Raw genomic sequence first — 17944 nt, forward strand, 5'->3', positions numbered from 1 at the left:
TAAAAAAATTCTTGATAATTATAAGCACTTGACACCAAGAATTAAGAAAAAAAAAAAACACTAAAAAACAACAAACTTTAAATTTTAGTAAAATTATATATATTTAGTAAAAAATATATTTTATATTTTATATGTTGATATAATAATTTGACATAATAATTTTTTATATTTGATACAACACGAACATAGTATAAATGTATAAATTATCAAATCTACATTAAATTGATGTAGTCAATAACTAAATTCCGAATACATTATACTTTCTTCTAATTTATTTTCCAACTTATTGCATTTAACCTCCAACTACTTTGAGCAAATTTTTAACATCATTAATCACATTTTCATATCCTCGTGAGGAAAATAAATCGAATGTCTGCTCTTCTACCATTGTTTCAAGTCGTTTTACTATACTTCTTTCAAGATCTTCAAGCCACTGTAAGAGCTCATCGACAGTCCATGACAACATCGATGTCTCCATATCACTATCGGCGTAATGAGCCAGTAGTGTGATTTGGAGGCAACTTGTGAGATGGCGATGCAAGAGCAGAAAATAAGCAAAAAAAATCCAACTCAGATATTAATCAAATAAGTTCTCTACTAAGTAAACCATCAAAGCTATAAAATTGAAGATGAGTAGTTAAAAAGGAGAAAGAATGCTAGTAATTGGATTAAGAAAACAAAGTATAGTCTATAGTGCAAGGGACAACTCATGTTTCGAGTATAAATTTGATGATAGTTGCATCTTATGCCATAGTTTAAAATTTTTTTCCATAACTCAGTAACAAAATAATTTCTCAAAAACAAATGCCATATTCAAGTAAGAGATTATATACGCTAACAAATTTAAGGAATTTGGATCACATCGTCTCCTCATAAAAATCTAGGATTTGTTCACTGGCATTTCTGATGAAACTGAAGACCACTGAAGTTACAAGGGCCTATGTCATAAAAAAAACAAACATGATTACAAAAATACAGTTTACAAACAACTAAATGAAGAAATAAGATAAAAATGATGAATCACTATAAGCTACCATGCTATTGCTTTTAGAACACATAATTACTTATGAAGAACATTTACCAAACATTGTGCATCAATAAAGATCCCAAAAACTGAAAATTCGATTCTTCTTCATGTTAGCGAGGGGAGGAATAAGTGAGTAAACATTTCAAACTTCAGTAGTATATTTTCTATGACACTATTTAAACTTTTTTTTACATACTATATTATTAGATCTGTAACTAATACATTCACCAATTTGGTTATTTCAATGCTTAACTTTCCTAAACAATTTTGATTAGAAAATGAAAAGAAGAAAAAACCAAAACAGAAATAAGTATTTAACCAGTAAGGCATGTTTATTGGTCTTGGATAGTTGTTGGAGACTCCCATAATTAACTTGTGGTGTCAGAAGTGAATACATATTATCACTATTCATTCTAGGACAGCACAATCAAGAACATAACACTCGAATGGATAAGAAAATTCATTTTAATTTTGCTTAAAATGTATGTAAAATAACCAATGCTTGTAATGATAACTATTCTCTTAGCGACTCTCACCATCTACATCTCTTACACCACATCACATTAACATGTAAACAACAATATTTCTCTTCCTTTGCCTATTTTCATGTGTTCCATCTAATATCCCTAACTGGTTGAATCCTAAGTCCTAACCCAAGGAAAGGCTCAAATATTTAAAGATTGCATGAACAATTTTAAGAAAATTCAAATGTTATTGCATAATATCTTGATTATGTATTTGCAAATTACACGAGTGTTAGAAAGCAAATAACATCAACTAAGTGGTGTGAATGAAAAATGAATAATTGACAAATATGAAAAGCTACCGTCTAACTATCATTGAATGCATATGCTATAACATAAAGAAGACAAATAGAATAAAATACAACAACCAAGCATTTTCCCCTTACAAGAAAGTTGATAACCATATATAAATATAGAAATGCAACAAATTAACAGTAAAGAAAATCATAGAGAGGAAACTCAATAGTAACAATGGTAAAAGCTTATCAAATGCTAATGGGAGCACAGACCTGTAGTTTAGGACTTAGGTCATCATTCATGACTTCAACTAATGTGATTACAATTATCTCATGATATAAGTATTGCAACTTCAGACATAAGCCCACAAACAACTGTTTAATAGCATTAATAGTTGCCAATTGAACCCAAGGATGTGAATCATTTATTGACTCCAAAACCATTGGCACTACCTCTACCAGATTTTCTAGCATCATCTACACAAACATGGTAAAAACATAAGTGAAACTTATTTGGAAGTAAATGAAACATAAGAGCAATCTTCTCATAATTAGCTCTGCCTCCAAACCAATAAGCACGTCTAAAGGAATTCTTTATTAGATTAACAACAGAGAAACTATTTTACATCAAATACAAGAAATGCATAAATACTCATCTAGAATAAACAATATATATATATATATATTGTATATATGTATCAAATCTAATCAAATTAATTATTGCATTTTCAAACCTTTGAAGTGAATAAAACATGTTAGCAATCTTATCAAAATAAACTCTTTCATCCAACCAATAATAATTAACAAATGAAGCAAGTCTTAAATTTAATTAATCAAGAGCAGAACATATAACATGAACTCTACGATAATAACAAGCGAAATAAATTGCTGATCTATAATAAATTGATATAGAACATTAAATATGATCAAATCAATTACAAATGTAACTTCAAACCTCAAAACAGCCTTCAGCAATTTTTGGAATAGCAATGAGTGCAGCATGCCACTGCTGCCATATAGAAGTACCCAACAAATATGAAAAAAAGCGTAGAACCCACTGAAAGATCATTTTTTTCAAAATAGACAACTTATTTAAATATTTTTTAGCTACTATATAATCAGTCGTCCCCCAAAAATTGTCAACCCCATGCTCTTCCTCATCCACATTCTCAATATCAAATAACATATACATGAACTCATCAAACAACTTTTTTATAAATCGTGGCTCCTTGCTTATCATTCTTGGAGCCTTATCCACCAATGCAATCAGGAATTCAATTGCTGAATGTCTAATGTGTACCTCTAAACTATCATCAACTGTGATCTTCAACATTAAACGCAATACTTTCTCTAATTGCATCTTAAAAAACACTGGGTCAGTTTCTGCTAATTTGATTGACAACTGCAAAGAGTCCTCCATCTATGATTCTAATCCTGAATTCAGAGCCTCAGTCAAAGTGCTCATCATCAATCGCAATAAATAATTAAACCTATTAGGATCATTCTGGTTTGGAATAAACTAAACAAAACTAATTGAAGCATCTAAAGCATTAATCTTAACATCCCAACTCCAATAATTGCCCTAACATACTTCAAAAATTTCTTGAAAAGTGTTTAAATGAGGAATTAGGGCAGCATTGCCATCTAACTTTTGAACCAACCTCTTAAAAACCAAAAGCACATATTCTTGAAGATTGGTACTTTGAGAATTCACACACTCGAACAGGAACAGCAATAGCTCCAGCCAACTGCTAGTGGCATGGAAGTCAAAGATGATTTGGAGGAGGTTATCAACATTTAATTTTAACAATTCATTTTCGAAAGCAGATAGAAGGGCTGATTTGAGGGTATCAAGTGTGGCTTTGTCCAGGAAGAAAATGTGGAAGGTGAAAATTTCACCGAGATGTAAGGCGGCTTGGGTACTGAACTTAGGTAGAGAAGAGAAGAGAAGTCGAGAGAGAGCGAGTGAGAGTGAATTAAGACGAAACCTTCTAGCGAGAGAGAAGAGAGATTTGGCTTGGGAAACCTGGTCTTCGTCCTTAAAAATCAGTTGACAGATGAGGATTTCGAATTGTTCCAAGTCAAGGCCCAAAATGTCATCGAGCATTTGGAAACGGAGCTGAGTGGAATTGGAATCATTCGACATGGTGGCTCTCCAGAGCCATGGTTTTTGTTATTTCTCTTTCTGGGAGAATCTAATAGTTTTCGTTCCCTAGGAGGCAGAGTTGAGTGGAAATGGAATCGGTGGCCATAGTGGCTCTCCTGAAGCTTAGTTTTGTTCTTTCTCTTTCTTGGAGAATCGAACAGTTTTTGTTTCGTTCCTTGAAAGAAAGTATGAAAATGCTGACGCTAGAGCTCTAAGTAAACTAAGCAATAGTGAGTGAGAGAGCAATGGAGCACAGTGGCCCTACCGTCGTGGTCAACATGAAAAAAGCCCACCGGTTCTCCTCTCATAGTCAGTCATTCCATTATTAGAGATACATGAACCCATCTTTGTCAAAGGTCTTTATCAGTCAACATTGTAGTATGGAGTGTGAAGCAACAAATAGAATAATATAAAAAATAATTTATTATAACAAATTTATAATAATAAATAACATTTAACAATGAAAAAAAAAACATATTAAAATTTACATAAAAATAATATGTGATAATAAATTTATAATAATAAATAATAATTAATAATAAAAAAACACATTAAAATTTATAAAATTTATCTGTATGAACATAAAATACCTCGTAAGCCTTCTTAAAAATTTTATCTATGTTCACATCAACTCATTATGTCATTTTAAAAGTTATTTTTATGTTAAAAAATTTTTCTTTCCATCCACTCAAACTAAAATAAAAAGCCCATCAAATGTTTTTATGACAAAAATGTATAGATATCTCAAATAAAAAATTATTAAATTATTTTATATTAAATTAATATATAAGTTTTATTAAAATTTTAATTCATATTATTTTCATTTTTTATGCCCGTTTTCATATTTTACATTATCATATTAGAGTTTTATGATAAAGAGATGTAGCAGTTTTGTTGGTTCACAAATACTAAACTAATCAAACACCTTTATAGCCATTAGCTTTAAGTCAATGTCATTGCCGGGAGACTTGGTCAATGAATCCAACCACTCCTTTATTTAATGCGCATTTTCGCATCACTTGTTTGGGAGACATTGATTTGCTTGAAAGTTCAATAAATTAAACCCATAGACATTTCAAGATATGATCGATATATGAAGAGAATGTCAAAAAAGAAAGCTTTAGCTTTCCAATAGCCGCCACAATCTAATGTTTTCTCTTTATATTAGCCTAGAATTTTAAGCTTCTTCATGGTTTTAGTGCAAGGAAATACAGTAAGAAGTTTGAGAAAAAAAATCATAAAGATGGAAATCATGCAATTTCAATAAAGGATGAAATGTTTATGAATAGGAAAAATAGAATTACCCCACTGTCATAATGTAGTATACAATTAAACATATTGAACAAACAAAGAGAAACCTGCATGGGACACTGCTTGTTTCTAATGGATGAAAGGGGAAAACATTTTTTGGCAGTAGATAAAAAATAAAAAAAATTCAACAGCGCTAGCTAAAAGGAACATATAATTTCTTAACAATATTAAAATTTTTAATAAATATGATAATTTATGTATTTATATAATATTTATATATTAAATATTTGTAAAATATAAAAGTTATTATATCAAATTACCATTAACATGCTAGACAAGGACATGCTCGAAGGTGAAAAAATTAAAATTCATGCCGGCGTTTAATTTAAAGTGGAGGGAGTTTAATACAAGTGAGAAAAAGTAAGAGTGAAGTAAATTATTTATCTCATTTGAATTAGGAGTGTATAGGAATGTAATCGATCGAGTTCGAGTTGATACAATATTAAGTTCGTATTCAAACTTAATTCGAAATTCGAAGTTCGAAACTCAGCTTGAACTTAATCGATTTTTATTTTTCTAGCTCAAGCTCAACTCAAAATAGAAATCGAGCTATTTGTTTACTCGATTAGGTTCTATTAATATGTAAAAATAAACTCAATTCTTATATTCGAAAAAAGCTCGATTATTTGTACTCGAGCTCAAATTCAAAAAATTTTATTAATTAAAATAATAAAAATATATTTAAATATAAAAGCTCGATTAAACTCACAAATTATTCGAACCGAGTATAAGAATGCTTGAATTTGGCTCGATGAATGAGTCGAGCTACTCGCACTCGAGCTCAACTCGATAATAATCGAGCCGAATTCGAATCTTATTTAAATCGAATTCGAGTAACTTACAAGTACTAATATATCATTTACACCCCTTACTTGGATAGAAAAATTTTTTTAAAAAAAGTCATGTGGGCATTTTATTTATTCTTTTATGTTATATAAGGGTGTGTGTCTTTTACTCTATGAATTTTAGTTTTTATTTATGTTATATTTGGATAAACGTTAGTAAAAGAAAAAAAAAAAAAAGAAAGTAAAGTAAAAGAATAGAATTTTTGTAAAGAAAAGGAAAGGAGATATCAATTATTTGTTTGGATAGCTAAAATTAATGAAATAAAAAAATAAAAGAATCATAACAAACATTGTTTGGTTAAATAATGAAAAGAAAAGGAAATGATTTATTATATTATTTTTTTTCAATTATAATCTTTGATAATTTTTATTTTTACTATAATATTTATATGTTTGTGTTAACGTATTAATTTTTCTTTATTTCTTCATAAAAATAATCATTAATAAAATTTATAGAATTCATAAAAAAAAAAAAAATTAGAGACAATAAATTTATTGGTAAATTATGTTTTATATTCTTAATCTAATTTTAGAGTTAAAAATCATACACTTTTAATTTGGAGAAATTAATAAAGATATAATAATCATTTTATATTTTAAAAATTTTATTCTTTTCTTATCCCTTCCTTTTCCTCTAATTAGGAGTAATTAAAATACAAAAAAAGTTGAGAAAAACCAAAGGGAGTTAAGCATACCGTCCTTTCCTTTATTTTTATTTATATCATATACAAATAAAGAAAAGGATTTCCCATTTACATTTGTTTCCTTTCCATTCTTTTCCTTTCTCTCCTTTTATCTTAATCCAAACATAAGCTTAGATAAAATAATATATTAATTTAAAATGAGCAAAATTTTAAATATTTATACTTGTATATAAAAGTAATCTTGAGAGGATCAAAAATCAATTTTGTTGTGACATTAACATTTTCATTATTCACCAACCAAACCTCCTTCAGCCTACATTTCCTACCCCTGGTCATGACAATCCAGTCCCTTACAAACCATAAAACTCCATTTGACCAGTTTCACTCACAATTTCTCACTACTGAAACCTATTTTTGAATTATCAACCACCACCACATGAGTCCAAAACAACCCTGATAGCCCTTATTTTACAAGCCTAAAACCACAAATAAAATACACAAAAAAAAATTATTAAAAAAGAAACAAATCTTATCCTTTTAGGAAACAACAGTGCCAAAAAACAAAAAAAAAAAAAAGAAAAGAAAAGGCGAAAAAGGTTTCAATTTGGGTAATTTGGAAGGATTTTAGGTTTTTTTTTAAAAAAAAAGGAAAAAAGAACGAAAAGGAAAAAAAAAAAAAAAGAGGGGTGACATCGATGACTAACGGCTGAGATGAAGGCTTAGTCTTGGTGTTGGCAAAAGTAGAGGAAAAGAAAGAAAAGAAGAGGATAAGAGAAAAAAAGGAAAGAAATGATGAAAAAAAAAAAAAGAAAGGAATGTGGCAGATCCAAACTGAACCCTTTGATTGAACTGACTTGACTCGATTTAATCTCACCTTGGCCCATGAGTCCATTATGGCCTTCCCCTTGTGGGTAATTAAATACACAATCAAACAAGCAAAAGTAACCAAACAAAGAATACGAATTTTTCCTTTTGAAAATATTTTAGGTTAAATTATTAAAAAATTCTTTAACTATTTTAATTTTTCAAATAGGTTTTTATATTTTTATTGTACTTAAACAAATCTTTATTATTTAATTTATATTCAAATAAATATTTATTTCAAACAAAAATTAATTTATATTAAGGGTTTATTTAGGTATAAATTAAAGATTATTTAAGTATAAATTAAAAGTTAAAGACTTATTTAAGTACAAATTAAAATTCAACAATTTATTTAAATGTAATAAAAGTATAACGGTTTATCAAAATAAAATGATAAAATTAAGAGATTTTTGTTATTTTAGCCAAAATTTTTTAAAATTTCATAAACAAACTTTCAAAATTATAATCATCAATTCTTTTTTATTTCTTTGACAATCTCTCATATCCAAAACTCATTACATCTAATAACTTTCTCTCACATTCTCTCAAAATGTATTGTAATTTTCTAAACAACACACATTTAACTCTAAACATAACTTCAAATTTATAAGAATAAAAAACCTTCCTTAACTAATTTATCAAAATTAAAAGTTAATTACGAAGTAACTTTTTAACTAAGATACATAATTCTAAACAATCATAATTAAATTTTAGATTATTTTATTCAAGGTCCTAAGTTTTGTTTAAAAAATCTTGATCCTATTAAAATTTTATTTAGGGAATCCTAACACAATTGATCAGACTCTACTCAATAATTGATCATAATTCAGAAAATCCTAATCAAACTAAACTTTGTTAAACTATTTTCAACAAACATAAAGATTTACTTTAAGCGATGCTTAAGGCATGAAGATCGTACACAAAATACATGTGAAAAAAACTATGTATGCATGCCATGTATGCTTAAGTTAAATTTACATGATGCTATTATGAACTTATAAACTATGATACAGTTATTCTTATGTTGCTCAAATGATATATCTATTGGGATTTGCCTTGAATCTCAGAATCCCACATCGAAAGTTAAGTAAATTTGAATTTGTCTTGTATCCCACATCGGGAGTTTAGTAAAGGTATAAAGGGTTCCACCCTTATAAATAAGATGTTTTGGTTTTAGTTTAGTAACCCCAGAGAGTTAGACACCAAGAGAATAGCTAAGTGAGTAGGCTATTAAAGGGTGTAATTGAGTTTTGGGTTAAGTTTTGAGTAAGGAGTTTTAGGAGACTTTTCTCATTCTAAAAGTCTCACAATTGTAAAGATTTATTTGATAGTAGATTTAGTTTGGAGTAGGTCATTTTGAGTTGGGCCGAACCAAATATATTTGTGTGTTTTTATTCTTGATTTGAGCTTGTTATTTTGTGTGTGGTTGCTGCGCGTGGGTATTGTTGTTTTTCCCAACAAGTGGTATTAGAGTGAGGTTCGAGGTTCGTGGGTCCAAGAGATCGTGAAGCAGTGTTTGAAGATGTCTGAAGAAGGTATGTCTAGTATGTCTATGCCTAAGTTTGAGATTCTGTTATTTGATGGAAAGAGTAATTTTATGTTATGGCAAAGTACAATTCAAGATCTGTTAGTACAACAAGGGTTGGATCAAGCATTAGAGAGTAGTAAGCCTGAAAAAATGTTTGAGGCTAATTGGAATAGGATTCAGAAGAAAGCCGTTAGTACTATTAGATTGGCGCTAGCTCCAGAGGTAAAATACAATGTGTTGACTGAGAGTACTCCGAAGAGTTTGTGGGATAAGCTTGAAGGTATTTATGCTTCGAAGTCGTTGACTAATAGATTATGTTTGAAGATGGATCTGTATTCTCTGAAGATGGAAGAAGGTATGAGTCTTCATAATCACCTGAATGAGTTTAATAAATTGGTTTCTCAATTGTTAGCGATTTCTGTTGATGAGTTAAAAGATGAAGAGAAGGCTTTAATTTTGCTGTCATCTTTGCCCAAGTCTTATAGGCCTTTAGTTCAGACTGTGTTGGTAGGCAGGTCTACTTTGAAGTTGGATGATGTGACTGCCCTGTTGCGTGAGAATGAAAAGTTTATGGGAGCTCAGAACTCATCACCTGGGAGGAGTACACTAGCTGTAGAGGGTTTTGATCGAGGGAGGATTCAAAAGAGGATTGATGGATCAAGATGGAGATCTAAGTCAAGAGACAGAGATTACAGTGATGTAGAATGTTATTATTGTGGTGAGAAGGGACATATCCAAGTGCGCTGCAGGAAGCTGAGAAGGGATATGACTGTTTTCAAAAGGACGAATGATGAGAAGAAATCAGATGAAGAAAAGAGTGATACTGCTGCTGTCTTGTCTGATGATGATGATGTTGTTTTGACAACTTGTGTGGATGAGACCTAGACTTTGAAAAGTGATAAAGGTTGGGTTTTAGATTCAGCTGCTACAGTTCATGTTTGCAATGATAGAAGCTACTTTGTGGAATTGAATGAGAATGAAAAGTATGGGGATATTGTGATTGCTAACAAAGAAAAGGTGCAAATTCAAGGCATTGGGATTGTTCGTCTTAGATCTCACAATGGTGTTATTAGGACACTTCGTCATGTAAGGTATGTACCAAATTGTCACTACAATTTGATTACTTTGGGTGAGTTAGCTTCTCGGGGGTACACATATTATGGTAGTAATGATTGATTAAAAGTGTACAAGAATGGTAGTGTGATTCTACAAGGGAATAGGGTCAATCACTTGTACATGTTTGATGGAAGCTCAGTTGCTGGAATGCCTGTGATGAAAGAAAAGAAGAAAGGTAAGCATGTTAGCTTTGCAGATACTGTTGAAGTGTTTGGAGATTCAAGTCAAGGGAAGATTTGTTGGGATTTGCCTTGAATCTCAGAATCCCACATCGAAAGTTAAGTAAGTTTGAATTTGTCTTGTATCACACATTGGGAGTTTAGTAAAGGTATAAAGGGTCCACCCTTATAAATAAGATGTTTTGGTTTTAGTTTAGTAACCCCAGAGAGTTAGACACCAAGAGAATAGCTAAGTGAGTAGGCTATTAAAGTGTGTAATTGGGTTTTGGGTTAAGTTTTGAGTAAGGAGTTTTAGGAGACTTTTCTCATTCTAAAAGTCTCACAATTGTAAAGATTTATTTGATAGTAGATTTGGTTTGGAGTAGGTCATTTTGAGTTGGGCCGAACCAAATATATTTGTGTGTTTTTATTCTTGATTTGAGCTTGTTATTTTGTGTGTGGTTGCTGTGCGTGGGTATTGTTGTTTTTCCCAAGAATATCTATGGTAGAAACCATGCCAACAGCAAAGCACAGGTCTCCCTCGAGTTTAATTTTAAATTTAACCTTGTATTGTGATAGGAGTAGTTGCCCTCAAATTTTTCTCTCTAAAAAAGAAGTTTACTTTAACAAATGGCAAATCTTTGCAAATAAAAATTAAATTAAGTAATTTTAAACTTAAATAGTGAAATAATATGAAAATTATAAAAAAAATATAATTGAAAATTTTAATAAAAATTATATATCAATTAAAAAAACATATTTAATATGATAATATAAATTATAGTCCAATACTTTTTATATTTTATATGTTATAATTAAAAAAAAAAAAAAACATTCCAACGAATTCTTATCCTAAAAAGGATCTTGTCATTTATGTCATGCCGAAGGAAAAGCAAAGAAAAAGGGTCAAAACGAGAATATGAATGGAAGGATTTATATATAATGCATTTTTTATAATACAAATGGTTAAAGAGTTCGATTCTCTTTAAATAAATTTTTAGTTATAAGTTTTATAAATAAAAAAAAACAAACGTTAAAAAGGTTTGTTTTTTTTATAAAATTCGACTATGATTTAATTAAATTTAAAGTGACTACTAAACACTAAATGATCTAAAATAAAAAATGTATATATTTCATTCGAATTTAAACATAAAATAAATACAATAGATGTGTCATCTTTCTCTGACCGAGTAAGCATTCTTCTTTTTGTACCTCCTTTAAAGGTTAATCAATTGAGTAGGCATTAAATTTAAGGTCCCCCTGGCCAACAAAATTGAGTCCCACACTCCTCCTTCCATATGATAAAAAACTTCCAAACAAGGACAAAAGGAAAGGGAGTTTAAGTTAAAATTTCATATACTCTTTTTGTTATATTCTATGAGAAAATGTTAATTATGCGTAATGATATTGATTTAGATAATCTTTAAAAAATTACTTTTTTAATTTAAGAAAAATAATATATTAAATACATTTTTTCTTAAATAATATTTTAATTATGTTTAAAAAATGTTTAGTAGACAACTGCTAATCGAATTTTAGTTTTAGATTACAATCTATTTTATAAAAATAAAATAAAAACAAAAAGAGAGAGAAAGCTATATTTGAGAGGTTATTGGGAATGATTTTAGTTTAGATTTTAAAAGTAAAAGAAATATATATTTATAAACGGTTAATTCAAGAAAGGTAAAATAATAATAAAACCTACATTACAACATGTTTTTAGTTTTAAAAAAATCCTTTTCATAAAATAATAAAAACAATTACTGAAAGCATCCTCTTATATTTATACAAAATTTTCTTTTAATAGTTCATAATCTTTTGATCATGAATATTTTTAATGGATGTAGTTATCCATCAATTTACCTTAAATTATCAACTAAACTATATATAAACTCATTCATTCAAAATTATTTATTAGGGAATGAAATCCCTCTCATTCTTTTTTTTTTATTTAATTGGGAAATCATCTTCTTTTCTAAATTCCTTGAAGACTTCAAGGAAAAGTACAGGTTTCTTTTTTCCGTATGCTTGAATTGTTATGCGTGTGCAATTCACTGAACAATTATCCCCAATTGTGCAGGTTTCTACTGCAGTTGTGGAACCTTACAATAGCGTGCACTCAATTTATTCTCTCGCCTTGAACACAAATATCGCTGTGCTTCTTGACAATGAAACTATGTACGATATCTGTAGAAGATCCTTAGACATTATGTATAAGCAATCTGATTGTCATTATTACATAGATTTCGGCAAGTGGAAAACATTGATGTTGCCAACGGTTTGTTATCTGAATGACTGTGACGCATCTTTTGTTTCAAGTGCCCTACTGGCTTCAAGTGTGGTATTAACTATCAGCCACCCACAGTGGTACCAAGGGGTGATCTTGTTAAGGTACAACGTGCAGCGTGTATGATCAGCAATAACAAAGCTATGGCAGAGGTTTTCTCTCGAGTTGACCACAAGTTTGATCTCATGTATGCCAATAGAGCATTTGTTCACTGGTATGTAGGTGAAAGAATGGAGGAAAGTGAATTCTCTGAAACCCGTGAAGATCTTGCTGCTCCAGAGAAAAACTATAAGAAAGTTGGAGCAGAAGGTGCCGAAGATGAAGAAGAACTAGAAGATTAGCAGATCTGTATTTCATGAAAGCAGCAGCTAATGGTCTATCATGTTCCTCAACTCATTTCAGTTTTTATTATTGTAAATTTGTCCATATACTTCATCTGTTGAATTTGTCTACCTTTTTATGTCTTGGCTCTGAACGTGGGTGGTTTTAAGTATAGTGAGAATTTATAGTTTCTGTCCTATGGGATACGGTCCATTTCAACGTCTGATAAAGCTTTTGCCTTAAGCCATGCCTTAAAATTCAATTGAATCAGTAGCATCTTCCCACAAAATTAGAGTCTAGATATAGCATGTAGATGAGCAACTAGAAAATATCTAGAGCACATGGGAAATTTGTTCTGTAATCAAAATTGCTTAAATAATGAAGAATAAACAATTATGTCAGGCTTAATCCCATCAAATCATTATTATAAACATCTAGACTAAAATGAAGATCCTTATAATAGTGTCCAAAGATATATATAACTCTTCCAGTCATAAACAATAATTGATTTGGACACAAATATTGTTACAATGTTCAAAGATTTAGCAACTTGTTTTCTCATTTGGAGGTCCTAATAATCATAATGTCATATATTTCTTACTTAGAAAGGATCAGAAAAGGTATTAACTTCGTTTTATCCACAAGAATCAGGTGGACGCACGACGCCGCCACCAATTTTCTTTCTCCAAATCCACAAATTGGTTACCCAATAGTGCAAACCAGTATGAAAAACTCAAGTCTATTTCCTGTAAATAAGAATTTTTTTACAAATCCAAATTTGGTACAACAGCACATTATTGTAATCAATTCAATGGGGAATTAATATTTAGAGACATATTAATCATGCTTTCTTTTTATTTTGTTCAGTTAGAATTCTTTTATGATGTGTAGTAGACAAGTTTCGAGTTCATATACAAATATAGTTAATTTTGTGAGTTCATTCTGAAATCATTTATAGAAATGCCCTCCTATATTGAACTTAAGGCTTGATAACTTAATAAAATTGATTCATATCCTTTTTTGAAAAATGATATTTAATAATTTTAAATTTTAAATTTTAGTATTTGTAATTTTAGCATTTAATTTTCAGAGAGAGACTTTTTTTTATATCTCATAACGTATAGATTCGTAGATCTATCGCTAATTATAACTTAAGAAGTCAGCATCAATATTTTTTATTAAATGTGAATGGTCACCTAATTAATTTATTTTTTATACTCATCCTAAACTTAATCTAGGCTTCTAAAAAAGTTTTTTGTCTACATTTCAGAACATAATTTGGAAATTCGATTATCTATGAAAAAGTTTATAGCACCTTTATACGTCCATCTAAAAGACGATAATATTTAATTTTAAATTATCTTAAAGATCTATGATTCTAATAGTCTTTAATTAAACTTTACTATTAAATATTAGATATAACTTTTAAGATTTCTCCATCGATCTAACAGAATTCTTAAAAATACATATTTATCTCAAAAGCATTCAACAATTCCATTTGTTTTCTTAGAAGCTCCGTCATAGGAAAAAAGCTTAATCAATTATTTATTTTTATTTAATTTTATTTTATTGAAAATATATCTAATTCTTCTATGATTTGAACTAAAATTAGAAATATTTTCTCATCTAAAAATTCATTAGATAATCATTCATTTGCAACTATTAAGAATTTTATCCACGAAATTTACTCGTTATTTTGGTAAAAATATTTCTTTATTTTGGTAAATCATTCATTTAGATTTTTATTGTCACATTTTATTCATTGTTTATTTTTTAATTTTTATAACAAAAATAAAATGCCAATTATTGCTCAAAATCTCATCCAAATTCTTTCACTATTTAGGTTGAATTTAAAAAAAAAAAAGCCTTTCACATAACAATTTCATAGAAATTCAACTATTTGTGATTTTTCTTGGGAATTCATCGTTAAATAATTATCATATATTTTCAAACAAATTTACAAGTTATATTATTATTATTATTATTATTATTATTATTATTATTATTATTATATTTGAAAGGGAATGGAATTACTTTTATTAAAATTTTTGTTTAAATTATTTCACTATTGGGGTTAAATTTAGAGAAATTCATTACTTATAAATTTTTTTGTGAAATTTACGATTTGAAATTTTTAAAAATCTCATTATAAAATAGTTGTTAACTCACTTTAGTAAAATTATTTTTTTTTTGTAATTTGAAAATAAATATAAATGATTGTAATTGAAACTTTATCTAAATTTTTCCTTAATTTGGAGTCAAATTTAAAAAATTTTCTTATCTAAAAGTTTACTAATTATAATTTCTAAATTCATCTTCGGATAATTATAATTTATTTTCAAAATTTTATTGAAGTCTTAATTTATATATATTTATAAATTAGAATAACTTACTATGAGTTTTCCTGATTATTTAATCATCCAAAATTATTTTAAAAATAAGTAAATAAAAAAAATTAAAAAAAGAGTTGGCTCGGCTTAGCTAGATTTGAAGCTCGATTGTAAGAACAAAAACCGGCTAGAGTAGCTTGGAATTGGCTTGGTTTAATGGTTTGGAAATCAACCTAACATTAATTGGGTCAGACCCTTATTAGGTTGAGGCGCGAACCACTAAAATAGGTTAAAGAATTCGATTCCTTGGAGCTTCAAATGACATCATTTTTTGTCCATGTATAAAACCAAAAATTTTTTTTCTTTCCTCATCCTTTCAAATTCTTTCTTTTTCTCTCAAATACAAAACCCAAAATTTTAAAAACTCTAAAACACAGCCTTCAGATATTTATATTTCCAAGAAACCAGTGAATCATCCCTATGCCAGCAGCTTTACTCCACCATCAGCTGTCGAGCACTAACTACCGTTTCGTTTTAAAATCCACTAGAAATTTTGCTTCAACCTCTTTTTTTACATTTTTGAACTAGTTTCTTAAAAAACTTGCTAGATTTTTGTCAATTTGAGTTTGAAGTTATGGTTTTATCTCACCTTTTCACCGCTCCAATGACCTTTAAATTTAAGAATGTTTTTCCTTTCCTTCGATCTTTCTCTTTGTCGATTTTAAAGCCTTAAATATTTTTAAGACACTTTGAACACAAAACCTAATAGATAAATCCCTTTTTTTTTTTCTATTTTTTTATGTTGAACTATTTTTTTTTTTATATTTTGGTTGTGTAAATCTCAAGTTGTGAACTTGGGCTATTGGATGGTAACAATAGTTGTCGTTAAAGCTTGACGATGACTCTGGTCTTGGTGGTAGCGAGTTGTTGTGCTGGTTGTCAGGTAATTGTGAATGTTTGATTGCTTTTGTCTATTATGGTGGTGATTATAGATGGTTGTGACTGATGAACTATGAATTGGCCACTAATTGTTGGGTTAAGCTTGATTCGAGTTTTCAATCCCTTTATTTGTTCCCTATGTATTCTTGAATTGGTTGGGTTGAAATGAAGCTCGATTTGGATGAAAATTGTGGCTTAGGTTTTTTTGTTTTGTGTAATGGCTTAGTCGTGTGTGATTAAAGGTTAACTTTGTTAAAAATGCTTGTTGTAAAATGACTTTGTGATTGTTGGTTGGAAGTTCAATGCAGTTGCCAAGTTATTGCTAAATGCTGCTTTTGTGTGTTTTGCTGATAGTGTGTAAGTGTAATCAAATTCTAGGTGATGATGTTTGAAAATTGGTTTATGTTTTGGTTGGGAGATTATGGTTTTTGCTAGGAATTTGCTGATGGGTGGTTAGTGATGGCAATGGCAAAGGACTTGAAATTTAGTGATAGAGCTGTGGTGGTAATAGCAATGGCAAGGGAAATCAGCTTAAGCTCTCTTGTTTTTTGGTGTTTTCCTCTAATTTGCTCTTTGATTGTTGTGTGTTTTTGCTTTGTGAATTTAGGTCTATTTATAGCACAAGCTTAGAAATTTTGACATAGAAATGTCAATGGAACGAGTTTAAGAAGAGTAGAACAATTTTCATCCCTAATTATATAATTTGTCCTCATCTTCATCCTCATTACCATAGGTATTTAAAGGGTATGGGTAATCCACGTATCTATTTCTTTAAAAAAATTAAATATTTCAATATTCCTCAAAATAAGTAAAAACTTAACAATAAACATATTAAATAAAATATGATACACACACTAATGCAAATACCAATTTAGATCATAGAAATTCACCAAATAAAATTTATAAAAAAAGTTTAGCACAAATGATAATTCAAATAATGTTTTCTTAAGAATTTCACTTGATAGACCCATAAACACTTCATAAAAACCTATTGAAAATCAAATAAAAAGAAACATTTATCATAATAATAATAATAATAATAATAATAATAATAATAATAATAATAATAATAATGATAGTGTTAAACAATTTAATTTAAACTTAATACATAAAATTTTTTTTATCAATGTATGTAATAAATACCTATTGCAACTCTTTTTAAATTTTAGAATCATCAAGAATAGTGCCACAGTATCCATCATTTTCTTTTGAAGATAGACCTAAAAAAATATATCATTTAAAGTTATACATAATATAATAAAATAATGAAATCATTAATTCTTTTCAATTGAATTTAATAATTTCTATATCTTTTAACAACCAATTTTGTGCACATATTAAAACTTCTAAAGTAGTTGTATGAAGCCTATTATGATGAGGACTCATCAATCCACAAGTGCTAAAAGTAGATTCTGAAACTATTGTGAAAATCAGAATAGCCAAGATATCCCTAGCAATTTTTTGTAAAGTTGGGTAATAAAGTTCACCGCTTTTCCACCAAAATAATATATCAAAAATTTGAAGTTCTGGGCAAAACTTTCTCTTCCAAGTAATGATCTAACTTAGATTTAGCTAATGAATCATTTTAATTGCTAACAAAAGAGTCATATCCATCAAAAAAGTTATGATTGATAAGATTATTCACCTGTGAGACATTAGATGAAACTC

The 17944-nt window shown here is 28.9% G+C and overlaps 1 protein-coding gene and 1 pseudogene across 1 annotated transcript; one reads left to right on the forward strand and one right to left on the reverse strand.

Moving 5' to 3' along the window:
• Positions 1-3369: 3369 nt before the first annotated feature.
• LOC149515578 (uncharacterized) lies at positions 3370-3933 on the reverse strand. Its single transcript, XM_089741724.1, has one exon. The coding sequence runs from the start codon at positions 3931-3933 to the stop codon at positions 3370-3372; it is 564 nt and encodes a 187-aa protein (XP_089597850.1).
• A 5342-nt stretch (positions 3934-9275) lies between these two features.
• LOC111297481 (tubulin alpha-5 chain pseudogene) lies at positions 9276-13027 on the forward strand (annotated as a pseudogene).
• The last annotated feature ends 4917 nt before the right edge of the window (positions 13028-17944 follow it).

Source organism: Durio zibethinus, chromosome 12, assembly GCF_047325235.1.
Source record: "Durio zibethinus cultivar Kanyao isolate XHJ-2024 chromosome 12, ASM4732523v1, whole genome shotgun sequence".
NCBI classification, from domain to species: Eukaryota; Viridiplantae; Streptophyta; class Magnoliopsida; order Malvales; family Malvaceae; genus Durio; species Durio zibethinus.

Coding starts and splice junctions, on each gene's coding strand:
- LOC149515578 (XM_089741724.1), bottom strand. CDS start 3,933: ATGTCGAATGATTCCAATTCCACTCAGCTCCGTTTCCAAATGCTCGAT.